The sequence below is a fragment of the Enhydra lutris genome, unplaced genomic scaffold (genome assembly GCF_002288905.1).
Source record: "Enhydra lutris kenyoni isolate GAN:26980312 unplaced genomic scaffold, ASM228890v2 scaffoldscaffold1, whole genome shotgun sequence".
NCBI classification, from domain to species: Eukaryota; Metazoa; Chordata; class Mammalia; order Carnivora; family Mustelidae; genus Enhydra; species Enhydra lutris.
Window position 1 is genome coordinate 75,385,545 of NW_019154085.1, and position 23,497 is coordinate 75,409,041.

The 23,497-nt window shown below is 36.9% G+C and overlaps 1 protein-coding gene across 1 annotated transcript in view; it reads right to left on the reverse strand.

The window, feature by feature from the left end:
* The window catches only part of LOC111144321 (zinc finger protein 385B), a 313,226-nt gene that overhangs the window by 46,310 nt on the left and 243,419 nt on the right, over window positions 1–23,497 (reverse strand). Inside the window, exons 4-5 of the mRNA XM_022498569.1 lie at window positions 17,056–17,094; window positions 10,639–10,749 (exon numbers count right to left, since the gene is read on the reverse strand). Of these exons, the coding sequence (XP_022354277.1) occupies window positions 10,639–10,749; window positions 17,056–17,094 (150 nt within the window). The remainder of the gene's footprint in view (window positions 1–10,638; window positions 10,750–17,055; window positions 17,095–23,497) is intronic.

A 23,497-nucleotide genomic window follows, 5' to 3' on the forward strand; every position in this document is an offset into this window, starting at 1 on the left:
AATCTGAGCCATGTATTATAAAATTCAGGTTTTCCCCCCAAAAATGATCTTTATGCTGACCCACTGTATCTGAAGTTCTCTGGCCTCTTGAGATAATGTCATCACATTTTATTCAAATTTCTGCTTGAGATATGAAAGTAGCTAAAAGTTATTCCCTTTGCAGGATGTTTTGAATTGCATTAACTCAGCCACTTGCGTGAAGACACTGGATAGACAGATTTACACCTTGTTGCATCCAGCTTTTTGTTTTGTTTTTGTCTTACATAAGGGATACTTTTTTCTTGTTTTAAGGTTGTGAAAATTATAGCCAGTTGCCCATACAGGTGTACAGAATATAAGACAAGCTATGGGAAACCAAACATGTCCTACATAAAGCCTAAATATAAACTTTAAACCAGCAGCTAGTTATTTCGGAAACCTATAGGTGTTCAGCCTCAAAATTCTACCTGATTTTTAACTATATGTTAAATAAGTTTTTCACTGAAGAATACCAAACCACAAAAATTGAGTGAAACAGTATCTTACTGTTAAGGATTCCACAACCAGTTGAAGTTTAGTCTTAACTAAAAAAAATCCATACCAAGCAAAGAAGGAAAATACAGAGGTCTTCAATAATCTTCCTCAACCCCCAAGTGGCAAGAGAACTCTCAGATGACAAAAATCACCAACAAGATGACTCAGAAATGCCTTCAGGATTCTTTTACTTTTGCGTACAAGAATTACTAACACACAGGGATTTCACACAGGAAGAAAGAAGTCCCACAGTGTTTTTAAAAGGTGTTATTAATATTTGCTCATCAGGGGAGCCTGGCTGGTTGAGCTGCTTGAGCTTCCAGCTCTTGGTTTTGGCTCAGGTCATGAACTCAGGTCCTGGGATCAAGCCCCTTGTCAGGCTCCCTGCTCAGCGCAGTCTGGTTGGTTTCTCTCCACCTCCCAACCCTGCTCGCTCATGCACACACACACTCTCTCTCTCCTCCCCCTCTCAAACAAAATCTTTAAAATGTATAAAGTTCTTTAAAAAAAAAAAAACTTGCTCAGCAAACCTCTATTAATGGAAATGTACCAAAGCTTGTAGTATTGACAGTGAATTGTAGATACTGAATGGTTTCTGTTGAAAATGTTTTCTGATACGTGGGTGTGGTTTTTGGTACTTTCCTTGTAACATTCATACTTGCTATTATTCTTCACAGCATCATATTGGCTGATCATCCTAACTTTGAATATTACTGAAAATGCATGATTACCTAAAGTAGCATATCATGTGAGGCATCAATGTATTTTCAGAAAAGTCAGAAGATATTGAATTATTTGTGTTGCATAATTTCCTCATTAGTTAAATATAGGATCTGATGAGTCTTTTTAAGTCATAATGCTCACCTTTAAAAAAACATTTTTTTACTTATTTGTTTGAGAGAGAGAGAGCACACCCAAGTTGGGACAGGGGGAGGTACAAACAAAGTCTCCTAACATGGGGCTCGATCCCAGGACCCTGAGATCATGACCTGAGCCAAAATGAAGAGTTGGACACTTAACCGACTAAGCCAGCCAGGCACCCCTAATGCTCAACTTTTAAAGAAACTCCATTTTTATCCTAGTTTTTCCTTCAGCGATGAATTTAAAATTATCCAAATACAGGGTGTGCTGAGAAAGACTGTGGCATTTTTGTAGTATGATCCATCTACTTTGGAGGCAAGTTTTTTTTTTTTTTAATTTAATAAGTAACTACTATATGCTTCAAAAAAACTGACCACACTTTGTTAAGAGCTTTGTTAAACAGAGTTATTGAAGACAACTTTGAGCTCGGCATGTTCCTTTTCCCTAGAACCTTGCTATATTTCTGTCAAGTTGAAGCAAAAAATGTTCATCATTTTGTCAGTTCTGTCTGCAAAGCAGAGAATTACCTTCCTAAGCTCCTGAGATTTATGCTTTTAATTACCTCCTATCTGCTTCGCTACCCTCCACACCTAAGAATCAATATAAGTAGTCTTATTTATGGGAAAAATGTAAAATGTTTGACAAAAGCGGGCTATCATTTTCTAGATTTCCATTCGATGCTATCGATTCTTTCTATCTTCAGTGACTTTTTCCTGATAGACTCAGTTGGTTTTTTAAACTCATAAATTTATTCATTTATCTAATAATTTGTACTGCTTAATAGCAGATAGTTGTAAGCCCTGCTTTGGGTCCCAACCCAGCAATAAGATTATCATCACTTGGCATCTCTTCATTTACTCATCGGTTGCAGAATTCAGGTTATGTGTGGTTTTCTCTAAACCCCTTCATCCTAAACTCACTTCTCAGTGAAGACCAACTCCAATGGCTTATTTCATTTCTGAATGGGAAGACACTATTAACACAGGCAAAACCTAGCCACCGAGGCACCAGTACTTTTAAAACTCTGCCCCTCATGTTTTATCAGCATCAATTCTTTAAAACAAAAACTCAACAAATTACATATCTATCTCTCTATATATAATTATACATAATATAAAGATATATACACACATAAAGTATAGATATCATTATACATATTGTATTTATATAATAAATACAATAAATACAATAAATGAATAGACTAAGAAAGCTGCTATCTGGAAGGGTTTTTTTTTTTTTTTTTTTTTTAAGATTTCGTTTATTTATTTGTCAGAAAGAGAGTGAGAGAGAGAGCATAAGCAGGGGGACTGGCAGGCAGAGGGAGAAACAGGCTCCATGCTGAGCAAGAAGCCAGATGCGGGACTCTATCCCAGGACCCTGGGATCAGGACCTGAGCTGAAGGCAGGTGTTTAACCAGCTGAGGCCCCCAGGTGTCCCTATCTGGCAGACTTTAAGAGAAATAGAGCAGATGCGTATGGGTGGCAGGCAATGGTTGTCTATGTACATGGGAGGAGGGCACGGTTAACAGCTGATCTGTAGAATCAATACAGGTAGATAGTTGTTGGATGTATGGGACCTTGGTGATGTAGGGAAGGTCAAATATTGAAACAAGAATGTTCAAAGCTTTCCTTGAGATATCAGTTGGGGTAATGCACTACAAAATGCAATGTCTGAGAATTCAGGAAATACAGGACAAACTGATTTGTTTAATATAGCATGCTGGTTAGAGTTTCAAATAATATGCTCAACATGTTTGTTTTGTTTTGTTTTTACCTGCTAGAGAATTTTTTCAAGTGAAGGACCTCTGGATTTAAAGCAACAAACCCAGTTATAAAACTCAGGCTTCACGAAGCCGCTATGCATGTCCCAGGACCATGGGGAAAACGGTGTTTTTGTTGTACTTCTGTGCCCGAGAAAGAGGAAGAAGGGGAGGAAGAGAAGAGTTGGAAGAATGGTGGGGTAAAAGAAGATAGAGAACACAGGAAGGAGGAATGCAGTTGTTGAGTAGAAGAGAACAAGTTTTGACAGGCAAAGGGAGACAATGAAAACTCACGGACGGAATTACTGGAGTTAAAGGCGAGCACCAGGCAGCCAATAGCAAAATGTGGCACCTCCTGGAGGACTAACATGGCAACTCCTAGTCTTGATCCTTCAGAAAAAGAGAGTACTGCCCTTGCGGCTCGAGTGCCTCTTCTGCTTTTGCTGCAAGGGACATCGTCAAATGCAGAGGCCACCCGGTTCCTGTTTGCCGGGCAGCTCAGCCCTTCCCCGGGAAGGCAGGGCAGCTGCTGCAGGGACATGCTAGCCCACGGCAGCTGGCAGAGAGGTGGAGTTAGGCCTGGTGGCCAAAGGGGATGGAGGGTCAGCCAAGAGCACAGGGAAAGGGCGTTTATGTGGGCCCCGGGTTGTGGCTTTCTCCCTAATCTCATGACTGCTGAAATCTCTGCCGGCTGACCGAGGACTCTGGGGCTTTTAGCAGAACCGGCGCGAAAGCCTCAGAAGGGACAGATGGTATATGGGGACCGTCTGTTTATGCTAGACAGAGAATTTGTGTTGCACTCTGAACTGCTGAAGAAATCAGGAAGTGGGCATAAGATTAAAATAAAAGAGAGAGAGAGAGAGAAAGAGAGAGAGAGAGAGAGATCGAAAGAACCAGGCGGGCTTACTTAAATAACCTTATTGACAGGAAAATTGCTAAGAAGACAGGATGCGGAGGCTGAGGGAAGGCCCAGCCAGCGCACTGGTCACACGCAGAGTGCAGTCCTGGGAGAATTGAGGGAATCCCCGAATGACTGCATGTCCTGAAATTTCAGACAGATTTTCAGTCAGGAATAGGAGAGTCACCCAAATGTCCACACAAATAGTTGGTCAACCTGACTTTTTAACTTCTAAGCAAACCCTTAATTTCCTGTCCATTTGTACATAGTCCGACTGAAATCAATGAGATGGCATGAGGAAATAGAACACAGCAAAAAGAACAGTGGGCCAAAATGCGAGGTAGAGTTATTTGGATAACCAAAGTCCAAAAACTGAAACAAAGACAAAGAACAATGCAACAGAATTAGAAGCCTAGAGAAACCACAACATAAGATAAAATAAACGTGAACTATAAGTGATTCGAAGTTTATAGTGCTCTTCAAAGGTAATATTCTAAATTTGAAACATCAAATGGGTTTGCACCAAATAACTAATGAAAGCCTGTGGGGTCAGCAATTAGGGACACTGCATCTCATGCTTAATCAATTGTGGTATTAATGCTGAGTATCAAAATTTCAGGGTCAATTCCTAAATTAGAGTACATAAAACTTGATTAAAAAGATCATTATGCTCATGTTACGGTTTGCCTATGAAGCATAAAGGACCCAGTAGTATATTAAGGGTATTTATGATTAACTGTGTTCTGAGATAATAATAATAAAAGGAGATCATCTCTATTTTTAAATCAAGTTGCCCTGATTTTGTGTAAGATCTGTTTAAGGATCAGTTTCCTTTATCCTTCTGCTATTATCGTCCAAAGAATTGAAATTAATATGCAAATCGGAAAATATCTGGGATCTGCCAACTTTCAACCTAGCCAAAAAGAGAAACATTAGCCTCAAAAAATATTTTAAAAGTCTACATTAGCTCTTGTTTCTGGTCTTTTAGCGTGAAAATGGAAAGCCCAATAATTCTGAGTCTTTTTTAAAGCCAAGCACAGAACAGCAGAGAGGATAGAGACCTATTTCCCTGGCAAGGTTTAACTCTAGAAATGAATTTCCCAGCAAAAGGGTATAGATTCAGATTTAAGCTTATCAGTTTGTGACCCCACCATAGTTGGAGTGCCCTCACTTGTTGGAGAAAAAAGGGGCATTCAGGCTTGGGACAGCCTCACTCAGTGCTGAGCTTAAGCCGTGTTAGGGAAAAGAAGGTGGCCAAGAAGAAACTAGGTATTTGGGTGCTGCACAAATTTGTGCAAATGTCTGGGACTCAGTTGGGAAGACACATTATTCCTGGACTGCAGTGCCTGCCCCTGGCAAAGTTAATGGTGTTAATTCGTAAAGGTTCATTTGGGAAATGTTTGTGATTAATGCTTATCATTCGCATAACAGTATATCGTGTAAATAAAGCCGTAGCCTTTTGCTTTCCAACAGTGGAGTTCTACTGAGATGATAAAAGCTGGACAAAGGGGGCTAGGGGACACTTAAACTAGGTCACATTGAATTTTAATGCATGAAGCCAGTCCTGATACATTTTACATGGCTAATGGAGAACTGCGGAATGCAGTCTGTTTACTGTGCAAATCTGCCTTCCAGATTTTTCAATAAACATATTTTCTACACTGAAGAGTGAAGCCAATGCAGTCTCAGGCTGATTTAGAAATGTTATTAAAGAAAATAAGGATGAGCATCTTCTTAATTCTTACATTAAAATGTAAATAAGGTAATTATAAAATAATAAACTCTCCCCCAAATAAAAAATGCTCAGTTTCAGAGCTCAGTTATGCAGATTATAGCACCATTACTAAACACTGAGAACATGTATATGTCACACTTGTGAATTTGCCACCCAGACTTTGTAGCTTTACTGCCCAGAGTCTAAGCATGACTCAGAAATTTAATTTCTTTCTCCATTATCGACAGAACTTTTGAACAGCGACAAGGAAGCTGGTGGTCACATGCTCACCTGTGTACATTTCTTATGTCCCTATTAGTAAATACAAAGAAAATCATTGACATCAAACAAAACTCAAGTCAAAGGTGAACCTACTCCCAGAGCAATTCTGGGGCACAGACAGAAGGCAGCCACCCCCACATAACCCAACCCATGACACCAATGAAAAACAAAACTCTTAGTCATTCTTTTTGGGTCTTAATTGTTCCACCTGTAAAATGGAGATATTTATACCCTGTCATTTATTTACTTATTTATAAGTTTTTAAATTTAAATTCAATTAACATATGTTTATTAGTTTGAGGTAGAGATCAGTGATTCATCAGTCTTATGTAACACCCAGTGCTCATTACCTCACGTGCCCTTCTTAATGTCCATCACCCAGTTACCTCATTCCCCTGACTCCAGCAACTCATAGTTTGTTTCCTATGATCAAGAGTCTGTTATGGTTTGTCTCCCTCTCTGATTTTGTCTTATTTTTTTTCCTCTCTTCCCCTATGATCCTGTTTTGTTTCTTAAATTCCACATATGAGTGAGATCATATGATAATTATCTTTCTCTGACAGACTTTTTTCACTTAGCATAATAGCCTCTAGTTCCATCCACATTGTTGTGAATGGCAGGATTTCATTTTTTGATGGCTGAGTAGTATTCCGTTGTGTGTGTGTATACATATATATATGTATACACATACACACACATCTTCTTTATCCATTCATTTGTCACTGGGCCTCTGGGCCCTTTCCATAGTTTGGCTATTGTGGACATTGCTGCTAGAAACACTGGGGTGCAGGTGTCCCTTTGGATTACTGCATCTGTATTTCTGGGGTAAATACCTAGTAGGGCAATTGCTGTATACCCTATCTTCCAACAGAAAAGCCATGGAAATGATTTTTAATCATAGAGCTGTAATGGTCCTCTCAAAATTATCTAGTCTATTTTAGGTTGTGACACAAGAGGAAACTGAGGCCCATGGTGGTGAAGTATTTATCAAATTCAAAATTAGGATTTAAATCACCTCAAGGACTCTTAACCCAGGATTCTATCCTGCATGGCCTCTCAGTGTATGGACTCATACAAAATATAGAGCAGAAGACCTGTGATGTGACTGTAGAAATTTGGATAATGACTATGCAAAATTATTAAACACACTTGGATCTATTTTAGGATTTATTATTCTGTCTTTCCTTACAAAAATTCTTTAATTATTACACCTTAAATTGAATAGTAATATTGTAGCTCAATACAGTTAGTATTTATGTCCCTATCATTAATTAGTCTACTTACAAAATATTTCATGGCTCCTACAATGCTGATTTTTTTTTTTCAAGTCAGGGTTACTGAGGTATACTTTATATACAGTAAAATTCCTTTTTAGGTATTTAGTTGTATGAGATTTGAAAAACAAAAACAGTTGTGTAACCACCACAAAAAAGGAAATATAGAATATTTTCATCACTTGAAAAAGCTCCCTCATACGCCTTACACCCTTTGTAGTCGATTCCCTAACCTCGCCTTGCTCCATCCCTGTTAACTAATGATCTGATTTCTTTTCCAATAGTTTTTGCCAAAAGTTATATAAGCGCAACCGTACAGTACATTGTCTTTGTGTTCAATTGGTTTCATTTAGCATACTGCCTTTCAGATTCTCCCATTGTGTAGGATGTTATCAGTATATTATTTCTTTTATTGCTAAGCAGTATTCCATTGTATGACTATAATTTTATTTGTTGATCCATTCATCAGTTGATAGACATTTGGCTCAATTCTAGTTTGAGGCAATTATGCATAAAGCTACTATAAGCGACACATATGTATGAACATAAGTTTTCATTTCTCTTAGATAAAACCCTAAAAGTTGGATTGCTGGGTTGTACGGAAAATTTATCTATAACTTCCTAAAAACTTCTTAAAATAACTATTAAACTATTTTCCAAAGTCCCTGCACCATTTTGTATTTCTACCAACAACGAATTAGAGTTCAGTTGCCCCTCATCCTTGCCACTTGGTATTATCAATTTGTTTAATTTTCATCATATTAATAGGTAGGGGGGTATGTAATTGTGGTCTGCACTTCTTTAATGGCTAATGATATTGAACACTGTTTTGCATACTAACTTGCCGTTCATTTTTCTTCTTTGGTAAGGTGCTTGTTCAAATCATTTGCCCATTTCTTATTAATTACTGAGTTGTAAATTATTTAAATATTTAAACGACATGTTTTATATTGTTTTCTCTCAGTCTATAACTTTTCCTTTTTTTTGAGGTGCAAATTTTTAAAAATTAACATACAATGTATTATTTGTTTTGGGGATACTGGTCTATGATTCATCAGTCTTACACAATTCACAGCGCTCACCATAGCATATGCTCTCCCCAGTGTTCATCACCCAGCCACCTCATCTCCTCACCAACTCTCCACTCCAGCAACCCTCAGTTTGTTTCCTGAGATTGAGAGTCTCTTATGGTTTGTCGCCCTCTCTGGTTTCATCTTGTTTCATTTTTCCCTCCCTTCCCCTATGATCCTCTGTCTTGTTTATCAGATTCCTAGTATCAGTGAGATCATATAGCAAGTATCTTTCTCTGATTGACTTATTTCACTTAGCATAATAATGTTCCATCAAAAATGTGGAATGCTTCACGAATTTGAGTGTCATCCTTGTGCAGGCACCATGCTAATCTTCTCTGTATCGTTCCAATTTTAGTATACGTGCTGCCGAAGCAAGCACTTTTTATTTTCTTAAGAGTGTAACAGTGTCATTTAAAGAGAAGCTTTTAATTTTGATAACGTCTAATATATCAATATTTTTAGAGCTCATACATTTATTTATTTATTTATTTGATGGGGTGGGGGGAAAGGATAGGCAGACTTCATGTTGAGCTGGAGCCCAATGTGGGTCTCAATCCCACAACTCTGGATCATGACCTGAGCCAAAATCAAGAGTCAGATGCTTAACAGACTGAGCCACCCAGGTGCCCCTATAGTTCACACTTTTAGTTTCCTAAGAAATCTTTTACCTAATTCAAGTTCACATAGATTTCCTCCTATGTTTTATTCTTGAAGTTTTTTACTTTTCAGTTCATGGTTACATATATAATTCATTTGAATTAATTTTGGAATTTTGTCTGAAATGGCCTTCAAGGTTCTTTTTCTAAATTTACACGTGGTTATCCAATTACACTATTTGTTACAAAGATTAGCCTTTCTCCTCTGAATTGTCACTGCAACTTTGTTGAAGATCAACTGATCATACAGCTTTGGGGCTATTTCTGGATTCTATTCTGTTCCACTGATCAACGTAACTACTATCCTTCCACCAATATTACAGTCTTGATTATTGTAGGTTTTAAGGTAATTATTGAAATCAAGGAATGAAGTCCGGAAAATTTGTGTTTTTTTTGTTTTAGTTTTTTTTTTAAAGCTTTATCTAGTCTCGGGTTTTTCTTTTCTATGTAATTTAAGAAGAAGCTTGGCATTTTCCACAAAAATGCTCTCTGGGATTTTGATTGGGATCGTACAGGGTCTATAGATGAATCTGGGGACAGCTGACAATGTTGAGACTTCTAATGAATTGATACCATATAGTTCTCAATTTTTTAAGAAACACTTTAATTCTTGAATAGGGAGTTGAGAAAGATTTTATTGAGTGCCAAAAAAATTTATTGGATTTTTGATGGAAATTGCATTAAATATACTTTTATAAATCATGTTAAACATGATAAAAACACTCTTTTCCAATGGCTGTAATTTTTATTATGTTTCCTATACAGAATTAGCAAAACATTTACTGGTATGTACAAACAAGAGTATTTATTGTTTTAGTATTTGCAAAAAAGCATGAATCCTGGAACATGTTCTTTGGAAGATGACTTCTGGGTGGAGTAGCTCAGGAAATAACACATAATATATAGCTCCAGATTCAGATATGCATTGGCCGTTGGCTTTACTTGATAATTGAGTATTACAAACATTCTAATATTATTTATTTTGATTTCATGTTACCTTACTCCTACATTTAAAATGATTTGTACTCTAATCGCTTCTTGGCCTTTTGGCTAAGATCAAGTGTAAAATAATTTATACTCTTTTCTTGTTATTATTATTATTTTTTTTAGCATGATGGTTATGCTGGCCATTTAAAATAATTTTTAAAAAATTTCCCTGCATTTCCATGTTCTGGGAAAATATAAATTGTGTAATAAATTATTCCCTCAGGCATTTAATATGATTTGGCATACACACATGAAATGTGACACTTGTTATAAAGGGGAATAGCAATAATTTTCTTCAGCATTCATTGCATTTTCAACTTTAAAAAAATTTTCTGTTTAGTGATTTTTGAAAAGTAAATATCATTGGCAAGATTAAGCATAAAATGGTTTGGGTGTGATTGATCACATGGAGGAATTCTTGGTTTTTGATATTAGCCACTCTATTACTCAAGTTTCTAATGTTGAATCCGAATCCCTGGAAAATCCGGCCCACTGAAGTAAGTGGGCCACCAAGGCGAGTGGCCATTAGAGGTGATGTAAATATGAAGAGATGTACGTATTCAGAACAATCAGACTTTGAGCTTGACAGACTACAGAGAGCAATGAAAAGGTGATACTCACATCCGAATTAAAGCGAAGCTGACACACATTGCAAGAAATAACTTGTTTCTTCTTTGGGGGAATGGACACTCCAAAAGTGTGGTTAATGACTGCTTTTTGCACAGGATCCATCTGAAGAGCAAATGATAAAATAGTCAATGTAGAGCTTCAAAGGATAGACAGTAAATATGAGCAAGTTAAAGTAGCTGTATTATTCCCTAAGGTTTTAACTTCTTAGTTCCCAAAGAGGGATAATAAATAGTTTCCTTCAATAGCAAGGTACTTGTTTCTAGGAGTTAAAAACAAGAACAAAAAACTGGTTTGAAATAATAACCACTCCCAACCAAATCACAGGAATCAAGGAATCTTAAACCTCTATAAGGAATCTTGAAAAACCTTAAAAGAACCATAAAACAAGAAAACTTAAGATCCAAAGGTCAGTGTTCAAATTCACATGTTAATGCTTTCCTTATATGAGATGATGATTGTTAAGATGGTCTGAAACGACCTCAGTCACAATCACTACACATATATTTCAGTTTCTCAATTTTTGATTTATGACAAAGTTATAAATGACAGGCTCATATCACAACATAGAAACTATTGATCATTATTTTAAAATAATTTATTACTTTTCATGCACTATAGATTGAAATCCATCTTACTTGAAACACATGTCATAGTTATACACTCAAATACCCACAGCAGATTAACATGCAACCTTTGTCTAGATATTGATCAGGTAAAGTTTTAACTTTTTGTTGTTTGATTGTTGAGGCTAGGACTTCTAGTACTATGTTGAACAACAGTGGTGAGAGGGGGCATCCCTGTCATGTTCTTGACCTTAGGGGAAAAGCTCTCAGTTTTTCCCACAGAGAATGATATTTGCTGTGGGTTTTTCATACATGGCTTTTATGATATTGAGGTATGTTCCCTCTATCCCTATACCGTGGAGAGTTTTAATCAAGAAAGGATGTTGTATTTTGTTAAATGATTTTTCTGCATCAATTGAGAGGATCACATGGTTCTTGTCCCTTCTTTTATAATCAGACAACAGAAAGAAATAAAAGGCATTCAGATTGACAAAGAAGAAGTCAAACTCTCACTCTTCGCAGATGACATGTTACTTTATGTGGAAAACCCAAAAGACTCCACCCCAAAATTGCTAGAACTCATACAGCAATTCAGCAACATGGCAAGATATAAAATCAGTGCAAAATAATCAGCTGTATTTCTATACGCTAACAATGAGACAGAAGAAAGAAATTAAGGAGCTGATCCCATTTGTACCAAAAACCACAGGATACCTAGGAATAAACCTAACCAAAGAGGTAAATGATGTGTACTCTAAAAACTACAGAACATTTATTAAAGAAATTAAGGAAGACACAAAGAAATGGAAAAACATTTCATGCTTTTGGATTGTTAAAATGTCTATGTCACCCAGATCAATATTAATAAATATTGTTTAATAATAAATAAGAAAACAAGAATAAATATTGTTAAAATGTCTATGCTACCCAGAGCAATCTACACATTCAATGTAAGCCCTATCAAAATACCACTGACAATTTTCACAGAGCTGGAACAAATAATTCTAAAGTTTGTATGGAACCAGAAAAGACCCTTGAATAGCCAGAGGAATGTTAAAAAACAAAACAAAACAAAAAAAACAAACAAAAAACCCAAAGCTCGTGGCATCACAATGCCTGACTTCAAGCTCTATTATAAAGCTGTAATCAAGACAGTATGGTACTGGCACGAAAACAGACACATAGATCAATGGAACAGAGTAGAGATATCAGAAATGGACCCTCAACTCTATGGTCAACTAATCTTCAACAAAGCAGGAAAGAATGTCCAATGGAAAAAGGATAGTCTCTTCAATAAATGGTACTGGGAAAACTGGACAGCTACATGCAGAAGAAAGAAACTGGACCATTTCCTTATACCACACAAAAAAATAGACTCAAAAATGTATGAAAGACCTAAATGTGAGAGAGGAATCCATCAAAATCCTAGAGAAGAATGCAGGTAACAACCTCTGCGACCTGAGCCGCAGCAACTTCTTGCCAGACACGTCTCCAAAGGCAAGGGAAACAAAAGCAAAAATAAACTTTTGGGACTTCATCAAGAATAAACCTTCTGCACAGCAAAGGAAACAGTCAACAAAACTAAAAGGCAAACTACAGAATGGGAGAAGATATATACAAATGACATATCAGATAAAGGACTAGTATTCAAGATCCATAAAGAACGTATCAGACTCAATGCCCAAAAAACAAAGAATCCAGTCGAGAAATGGGCAGAAGATATGAACAGAACATTTTACCAAAAAGACATCCAAATGGCCAACAGGAACATGAAAAAATGCTTCACATCATTTGCCATCAGGGAAATACTACAAAACCATAATGAGATACCATCTCACACCTAACAAGACAAGAAACAACAAATGTTGGTAAGGATGCAGAAAAAGAGGAGCCCTCTTACACTGCTAGCGGGAATGCCTACTGGTGCAGCCACTCTGGGAAACAGTATGGAGGTTCTTCAAGAAGTTAAAAATAGAGTTACCCTATGACCCGGCAATTGTACTACTAGGTATTTACCCCATAAATATAAATGTAGTGATCTGAAGGAGCACCTGTACCCCAATATCCATAGCAGAAAGGTCCAAAATAGCCAAACTGTAGAAAGAGCTGAGATGTCCATCAACAGAGGAATGGGTAAGATGTGGTATGTATACACACACACACACACACACACACACACACACACACAATGGAACAGTACTCAGTGGTCAGAAGGGATGAATACTTACCATTTACATTGATGTGCATGGACCTGGAGGGTATTATGCTAAGTGAAATAAGTCAATCAGAGAAAGACAATTATCATATGATTTCACTCATATGTGGAACATAAGAAACAGCGCAGAGGATCACAGGGGAAGGGAGGGAAAACTGAACAGGAAGTCATCAGAGAGGGAGACAAACCATGAGAGACTCTTAATTATAGGAAGCAAACTGAAAGTTGCTGGAGCGGAGGAGGAAGGAGGGTAACGAGGTGATGGACTTTAAGAAGGGCATGTGATGTGATGAGCACTGGGTATTATACACAACTGAGGAATTACTGACACTATATCTGAAACTAATGATGTACTATATGTTGGCTAACTGAATCTAAATGTTTAAAAAGGTTAAGTTTGACTTATAACCTATAACTTTCTCTCCTTTGGTTTGCATGTTCCATACATATTCAGAAAAATATATGGTGACGAAAGTACTCAGCCATAGAAAAACTATGGCACAACGCCATGAAAATACTTGGAAAAAGAAAGAACACTATTTGTAGAGCTTATAAAAAAAGAGACAGAGCAGTGATTCTCTTGCGTATTCCAAATAATCTCCAGCATTAACATCAGACAACTGGCAGTTCAAAGAACAATGCGGATGATGAACAAAGCATTACTTATCAACACATGCAACATGAACAAGAACAGATCCACTCACTCCATCATGTAGGAAATCTCCTGCGGTTAGAGTTTAGGATTGGATTTGTTGATGAGATTTGGTAGAGAGGACAAATGAATACTATCCTTGATCAGAAGTATAAATCAACAAAGTATAAAATTAGCTATTAAAACCTAAGTATATTAGAAAAGAGGGTGGATTACAGAACTATCGAATAGTAGTATAACCTATTTTTTGGCTACAAGTTAATAGAGATGACAGGACAATGTATTCTCACTATACAGAACAAAACTTTGGAGAGGGGGATATTCTGGAGTAAAAGAACTATTCTATATCCTGACGGTAGTGGTGGTCACACAAATTTACACATGTTAGCATTTTTAGAACTATATACACACGCAAAAAGTCGATTTTATATGTGATAATTTAAAACATAAAAAAAGACAAAAATTGTATGAGTATGATGTTTAACTATCTATCAAATGTAAAAATATCCTTACTGGAAAATCTGGGGATTCCTTTGGTTCAAGGTCATATTAAGTGTACTTAATGAAAATTAAAAAAAAAAAAAACTCTCCATAGGCAAAGAAAATCTCAGAAGTTCAGAAAATAAAACTTAAGTTCACTTTTTTAGTTTACTCACAAATGCATACACTTAGGTCTCATTCATCCCTTTGTAAAACATGAAACTATACTTTCTGATTGTTACTAGAGATGGCAAAGCAGTTTGAACAGGCTAAAAATAAAATAGCCTAACTATATTGAGCAGGATGGAAAAAAAGTACATTGTTTTGCAAAGTTAAAAAATGAGAGAATTTTATTGAGATATTTTCTGTTCTCAGGCTCTGAAAATTACTTGCTGGTTATGTGTGAACTACATGGAATAAAACTATATGAATTCCCAAACACCAGTTTTCTGCATGCCACTTTCATTATTTTTGCCATAGCCATATATTATTATTTACTTATTTTTTCTTTAAATCAAAGTAAAATTGAGTTCTTGTTTCTTTTTAAATTGACTTTTTAAAAACAGAGTGATAATATTCATGAAATCATAGGTTAATGTCTTCTTTCCTATTACTCATTTTTAAAAAGATTGAAAATTAACATTAAAAATTAAAACTTTCATTATCTAAAATAAAGGCATATATTCTTCTTGTTTCCATATCACAATATAGGAACATAGGCAAAAGGCATATCTAAAATAATCTAGTTCCATGTTTTTAGTAAACCAAGACATCTGCTGACAGCTCCAACATGACCTGGAATATAAACATTCCTCTTACATTTTTTAAATTGTTAGCTGCTTATATAATTTTTTAAATGGCTCCTAATACAACTTTATTCTACTTAAATCTCACATTTGCACCTCATCAGCCTGAAAAAAATCTCCTAGTGTCCCCAAGGCTGGGAGCAAACTGTCCCAAAAGGTGAATTGTGGATGAGCCCTCCAGGTACAAAGGCAAGCTCCCAGCTGTCTGCTCTCCCGTAAGTGAACTGAGGAGGTTCCTTCAAGAAACTCTTACCAGAACTGGCTTCTCTATCTTATATACATAATCCTACCCATCCTTATGAAATCAGCTAACACAGCCCTTTCACTTCATTCCTTGTTATTAATTCTTGTTGCCTTTTATCCTTTGAACAATTTATCACTAATCATGTAAAAATTTTATCCCCTATGTTTCTCATTTGGAATAGATTTTTCTCTGTTTTCCATTTGATTCTTCTTCTTTTTTTTTTAAACAGCTATTTCAGGAAAAGATCCACTCCTCCCCCCAACCCCGTCTAAATCTCTTTTGTCTTTCTCTGCTGTTTATCACAGGATTCTATAATTACATTTCTTATTCAAATGTCATTTTGGGGAACCCAATTTAGTCGAAAGAAAACTTTAAATTGTCTGAAAAAGATTGCTCCACTTGCCAATTCAGCTGATACCTTGAAATAGATACCATCTAGCTGATATTTGGAGCATTTGCCATCTGACACAGAAACTACAGTTACCTGAGTCATTTCAGTGAGATCCAGACATGGAAGAATATAGAGAAGGTTTTCAGATCTCTCCCTTTCCCTTTTTAAGATGTTAAGTGAGGGACACCTGGGTGACTCCGTTGCTTAAGGCTCTACCTTCTGCTCAGGTCATGATCCCAGGGCCCTCTGATGGAGCCCTGCTTTTGCTCCATGCTCAGGGGTGAGCCTGCATCTCCCTTTCCTCCCTGTTCCTGCTCTCTCTCTCTCAAATAAACAAATAAAATCTTAAAAAAAAAAAGTATTAAATGATAAAATCTTAAATACTTTTCTTAGCAGTCCTACAATACTCTACAAGTTAGAAGAAAATAGTAACTATGATGTTAATTTATAAAAATATATTTTTTTCTACTACTAATGCATGTCAGTTCTCTGTAATTACGATGAGATATGTAGAATTAAGTCAATGGTAATTCTTTTATTCAATCACCAATTTTTAGGGTAAATAAAATAGGGTGAATAAAAACATTCTCATAAATCCTAAATTGTGATATATGCATATGACTCAATTTAATACAGTCAAAACTACATATACATATCATAATAATCTCATATGTAGAATACTCAGAAAAATTATTGGAGATATTGCAATTAACCACAGTAAGAGTTTTCTTAAAGAGTCAGTTGGCTTTCTCATAGACATTTGATTATTAAAAATAAATAAGTGTTTTCAAACATCTCTGTTAAAGTGTTTATATTACTTTTAAATGAACAAGTGCCTTGTAAATACTCATTATTTAGCTCATGTTCATTCAGATTGCACAAGAAAGCTATCTATGTACTGAGAAATTTGTGATTCATTGGCAAATAATGCTAGAGAATTTTTGCTTTTTTTTTTCCTTAAAAAAATCAAATTTCATATGAGAGGTTTTTTTTTTTCATTTAAAAAAAAAAAAAACAAAAAACAACCCACGTAGTTCTAGCTACCAATATTCCTTACCTGGCAGAATTTATTGGTCCCAAATAAGCCTCTTCTTTTCTAAAAAAGTAAAAGTTAGAAGTAGTCATCTGGAATTTTGAGGCTAGCAAGAACATTTACAAGAAAGTTTTAAAAAATTCAATTTCCTTGTTCATCTCTGATTAAAAAGCCTGCAATGCTTACTAACCAAAAAGCAGCAAGAGTTAACACTTGCCACTTTTTCTAATGAAAATCATGTAGAAATGAAAAGCAAAACCTATTAGTGCAATTAACTGGGAGGTAATAAAAATGAAAGATGGGGTTGCGGCTATTACCAGGAATTGAGGAGATAATTGGAGGCTATGTGTGGACAAATTAACTATTATATTAAAGTACTTATAAATGAATTAATGAAGCTGGCCTTATCACACCATCTATTATATTTTCAATATCAGAATAAGAACAAACAGGTATCCTTGGTGTATTCACCAAGATTATGGACCCACAAATCTGTGTGGATTTTAAAAAAGTGTTATTGAGCATACCAGAAAGTAATTTACATCTTCACAGTGTAAGCAATCACATAAAAATATGCAGCTGCAAATAAAACCTAGCCACTGGGAAAAACAACGCTGGGCACCTCACTAAAGGCAGGAGCCACCCTACTGGGGGTGGGGAGAGAAACCAATGCAGGGGCTACGGGATCAAATGGCTTTTAGACGAGATGATTTTTAGGTTCGAGGCAAAGAACGTAGAAATACAAACTTCCTACTATCTCTGTGATTTTCAAGAGGCCTGAAATTTGATTTATATCCTTGTAAGAGTCTTAAAATGATTTCATTATGCAGCCAGGGTGGCTAGGAGTAAAGTTGGAGTAAAAAATGGGAGTAAAGTTGGAGCACCGCCCAATTAAAAAACAAAGAGACTGCCCAAGAAGGATAATACAAGGTTTTCTTCTCGGCGGCTAAATGGCTAGGTTTCTGCACTATTCTTAAAGACAGAGTAGTGTCATCTTAAACTCAGTCATCTATTTTAAAAGATGTACTGAAAGGCATTTGGGAAGCACTTGTTTTACAATAAACGGGCAATACTAGTTTTTCTAGCAAACGGAGGTAGAAACCAGGTTTTTGACTTTTAAAGTTTAACAGTCATCCCATAGACACTCCTGGAAGCCTAATATGTCAGATATTGTTCCAGACTAGATGGTGTAGGATGAGTCCAACATAAGGACATATTTATAATTGTGAAAGTTAATCAATGAAAAAACGGACAATAAAAACTGTATTTAACTGGGGCTGGGAAAAGAAGTGACCTTTAAGCAAAATAACAGCCCTGAGAAAGCACTTGGAGGTCTGTCTCCTTTGCCTCCCCTCTACTTTGGGCTTTTTCTCTGTTTTCTGATTTTCTCACATTTTAAGCACCGAGGACCCTCCCTTTACCAGTGACGTCAATGTGTTATCCTCCCAGGGGGTACTGGCCTTTCCATTTTTTTAGCTGTGGAATAACAATAATAAACATCATAATAAGAGCAGCTTAGATTTACGGAGCTCTTACCATGTGCCAGGAATTATACTAAGGGATTATTTTGTGCCGTCTCCACGGTCACCCGAGGCAGATATGATCTTTATCCTCTTTTACAAATGAGGACTCAAAGGCTTTAAGAGTTTCAATAGCTTGTCACCCCTGAGTCGGAAGGTCTGAAGCCAGGATTCAAACTCAGGTAGAGTCTCTCCCCACTGTTCCCTGCAAAGGGAGCACTGAGCCTGATGACGGGTAGTGCCTGCTGCTCTGCTGAGGGGGATGGGGGGGGGTGAGATCTGAAGAAAGGATGGATGTTTCTAGCTCCTCCGCAGCCTGGAGGGGAGTTGCCTAGTCCAACTACACGTAAGACCCACTTGATACTTAAGTTTCCTGGAGAGGTGAGTCTGGGTTTTTCTCTTTCTGCTCCATTTTCGTCACTCTTAGAATCCCTCCATTTCTTCTTGTGCAAGTTAAGGAGAGCCAGAAATAAACATTGGGGCTGTCCTGTCCTCTCTCCCCATTGTAACAGCTGGGCTTGCACACAGAATAAAACACCTAAGAGAGGGACTACTTAGAGATTACATGCAGCTGGGGACGGTCATCATTTACACCTGCCCTTGATTTACTACAAAGAGGACCTTGACGATTAAACCCTGGTGACTCTCTGGAAGTTTGGCAAAGCATCACTTTTTAAAGTGCAATATTAGCAAATTACAGTAGTACAAAACTATTTGTTCATCTCTTCCTTTTTCAATATCAGACTTATGGAAAGGAATGTGACAACAGTGTCCCATGAAAACTTCAAATGTTCATAAAGTGACACATTTAAAAGTGATAGCTACATCATTGAAGAGTAGTATCTCTCTGAGTTACTTCAAAAAAGGTTCTGCCTTTTTCATATTTAAGCACTCTGACCCCATGCCTTAACATTATTGTTTTGCTTTTTTCAAATCCTCACAAACTGAAATAGAGACCAGACACAGCTATCACAAAGACCCATTTCTTTTCTCAAAGATCAAGAGATAGAAACAATTGCGTATTATTGGCAACAACACCTCAGCCACACAGCTTTGTACGGTTTTGGATTTCAAATCAGAAGGCTCAATAAAAGTAAACCGCATGGAACATTACACTGGAATTGCACGCGACCACGAGACCTGCATTTTTGCATCTGGAATATGTACAAGCACAGACTTGCCACACCGACATGGCTTCTCCTACCCAGAACACCCTGACAGGGGTCCACATGGATGCCATCACTGTCACTGAAAGGAAGACAAATGGCCCGCCACTCTCTCCACAGGCTGTTGATTCAGGCGGGAGCCATATGTCTGGAAAGGTGCTTCCCTCACGGGTCTCCAGCTCTGTGCTAGAACCACACCTTGGCTGCGACTTGCTCTTCGAATCCTCTGTGTCCTGATAACAATGGGATACCATTCCTCTTCTAGGAGTTTAACCAGTCATTCGGAACTGGTATAAGGGCTAAAGTAAGACAACACACACTTAGGGAAATAATAAGCAATAGGCCACATTATATCTTTATCTCCAACCCAATAAAGCTATTACTATTACTACAACTATTTTATCAAAATATGGTAGGCTGTTTAGTATTTTGAGGCTGGTTGACAATTAGCAGTATTAAGTATTATATAAGTATAATATATATATTATATATATATAGTACATATAAGTATATAAGTATAAGCACTGATTCCTGAAGAAATGAGATGGGATCCCAGGTTCTCTTTCCAGAGTCTCCTTTGGGGTGTCAATAGTCTCTAGAAAATATGAGTGGCCTCAGCCCAGAGATCTGAAGCAGCCAGTCAGAGTAGAGCACAGATTAGCCTTTCATCCACCTCCCTTTTTTTGTTTAAATAAATTTAGAAGGCTCGACATCTTTCACTCAAATTCCATATTGTCAGATCCTCTTTGAAAAGTTCTGAGATTCATCAAACGAGATTGTATATTCCATTGACAAAAAGGATGACTAAGTAAGGAAAAACACCCGGTGATCTATTTTGAAGATCTAGTTGGAAAGAAAAACTGAACTGCATTTTCCGGCGGTTTTTGGAGAAATTCCATCTTGGTTTTATTTTTGGAAGAATAAAAAGAAACATAGAATGTTAAGAGATGTGCGTTTCTGCCATAAAATATTGTCCACTTTCTAGGTCACTCTGATCGTAAAGGATGCAACGTTTTTAGAGGTTGTTTCATATCAACTTAGACTGTTCAGTATTTGGAAATTTTTGCTCCTTTCCCAACACATCACACTTTTATAAATGCATGATTTTCAATTTGCACAAACACTGTATTTTCTTGAAAATTCATTGATTTAACAAAAGTTTATCAAGTGGCTATCATTCACTGTCTTAGGAACTGGACATAAAATGAAGAACAAGCCTTCAAAAAAAAAATACAACATTGTATTTGAGGAGACCTATAAATCTAAAGTAATAAATAAGGTATTTTCAGAGTGTTTAAGGACTTAAAAAAAAAAAATCAGATAGGAGAACGGGAAAAAAAAACCCCACAACATTTTACCACAGATAATTCCTAAACACATTTTGGTTGTCTTGACACAACTGTGATTCAGATACTTCTACATGTAAAACCATACCAAAAACATAAAAGCAATGACACTATTGCATGATTTGGGAAAAATTTGATACCAAATTCCGAACTGTACAACTGGTGCAAGTAAGGGGCATGTTCCTCAGCTTTCAAAGTGGCCTGTGAGATTTCCACAATGGATGTTCTTCAACTGACAAGTACCAAGATAACGAATGGGTGTCAGAATTCCCATGATCGTCATAACCTCAAGGAGAAAGTGACCTGCATTTTGGAAGTTGTTTGAAGAGGAGTGCTACGTGCTAGATGTCCTCTCACATGAAAACCTTCCAAGCGGGTTTCTGTGCAGTGTGGTTGGTCTGGTATTTAGTGAATAGCAAAATGAGCACGAGTTACTTCTCTTGTTCTTTACATAAGTACAGAACTGGTCCATGGTCTAACACTTATGAAGATACTCTAAGAAAATAAAGTTTTTCAAGTTTAATACCTTAAGAACTTCAAAAAGTTACCAAATGGTAAAAGCAAAAAAGCAAAAAGCTAATGAATGGGTGGTTTCACCACTTCCCTCTCTTTAGTGGAAAACCTGTTGAACACTTTTGACAGATAATTTAAAAACTATTCTGAGGAAAAGGAAGAAATTTTAAGGTCTTTTTTAGACAGTAGTTATTTTGTTAATGGGAGACGCCACAAGATTAGACCTGTGTACCTTACTGAAGCCGCACGTCTAATTCTGACAGTAGATCCTTGTATGTAACAAATATGGTCAGTACAAATGTAAAGTGTTCCATTTTCCTGGCGGCTCCACATGCCTGGTGATTTTCCATGCTACCAGGGATTAAGAGCGATGCAGCAACGCTGTAGTTATGCTGTTGGCTAATTTAAGAAGCCACATCAAAGAGCATTTCAACAGACTTTCAATTTATGTCTGTAGTGGGTAGGAGACTTAACTGAAGTTTCACTCAGTCCTCACTGCGTGAACACACACACACACACACACACCCACACACCCACACACACCCAACAGTTCTGGGTGTTGATGTTCCTATTCAAACAACAGACGAGTAAGCTAAAAAAATTCAGTGGCATATTACCCATATTCACGTTAAACAATGCATTTTGAAATGTCTATTTGGTTAATGTGATTTATTAGGGAAGCCCAGACCACTATGGCGTCCAATTCCAACTGCTGCTTTCAACATAGGGAAAAAGAAAGAAGGTAATGAGCTGAATTTTATCTCCTAAGAAAACCCAATGCTTTTCTTTGTTTGTTTCCATTCTTTTTTTTTTTTTTTTTTTTAAATATTTTATTTATTTGACAGAGAGAGAGATCACAAGTAGAGAGAGAGAGAGGAGGAAGCAGGCTCCCCGCCTAGTAGAGAGCCCGATGCGGGACTCGATCCCAGGACCCTGAGATCATGACCTGAGCTGAAGGCAGAGGCTTTAACCCACTGAGCCACCCAGGAGCCCCTGTTTCCATTCTTAAACAAGCAAATGTTTAGATGTGACTGGAAACCACTGAGAGAGAGAGAGAGTGGTGTTTTTCCATCAAGATGGGAAGAAAGTTCTTGAAAGCTTTTTCTTTTATCTTCAAGATTTGATGTTCTGGGTTGCCTGGGTGGTTCAGTTGGTTAAGTGTCTGCCTTCTGCTCAGATCATGATCCAGCATCCCGGGATCATAGCCTTGCGTGGGGCTCCCTCCTCAGTGGGGAGCCTGCTTCTCTCTCTCCCTCTGCCTCTCTCTCTCTCTTTCTCTGTGTCAAATAAATAAATAAAATCTTAAAAAAAAAAAGATTTGGTTTTCTATGACTATAATATTTTTTGGCCAATGGATGCATACAGATATGAAAGATCTGTAACATCTGTCAAAGACAAGGTAACAAAAAATTTCTTATGAAAATATTAGATGTCCTTATGAGAAAATGCAAAAAAAATTCAGAAAATTTTTAAGAAAAATGAAAACTATGTGGAATCTTTTAGGAAATTAATAAGAATTTAACTCTACTATGGGACGCCTGGGTGGCTCAGTTGGTTAAGCAGCTGCCTTCGGCTCAGGTCATGATCCCAGTGTCCTGGGATCGAGTCCCACATCGGGCTCCTTGCTCAGCAGGGAGCCTGCTTCTCCCTCTGCCTCTGCCTGCCATTCTGTCTGCCTGTGCTTGCTCTCTCTCCCTCTCTCTCTCTCTGACAAATAAATAAATAAAATCTTTAAAAAAAAAAAGAATTTAACTCTACTATGAATTTTAATAGCAAAGAAGAAATAAAATGATAAATCCTATGAATATATTTTTCCTTGTGGGAAAGTTACTACCTCCAAAGTACTTATATTTCTCAATAAGGTATTGTCATATTTAAAAAACAGCCCAAGATATGCATAGTTGACAATGAACTATGTCAC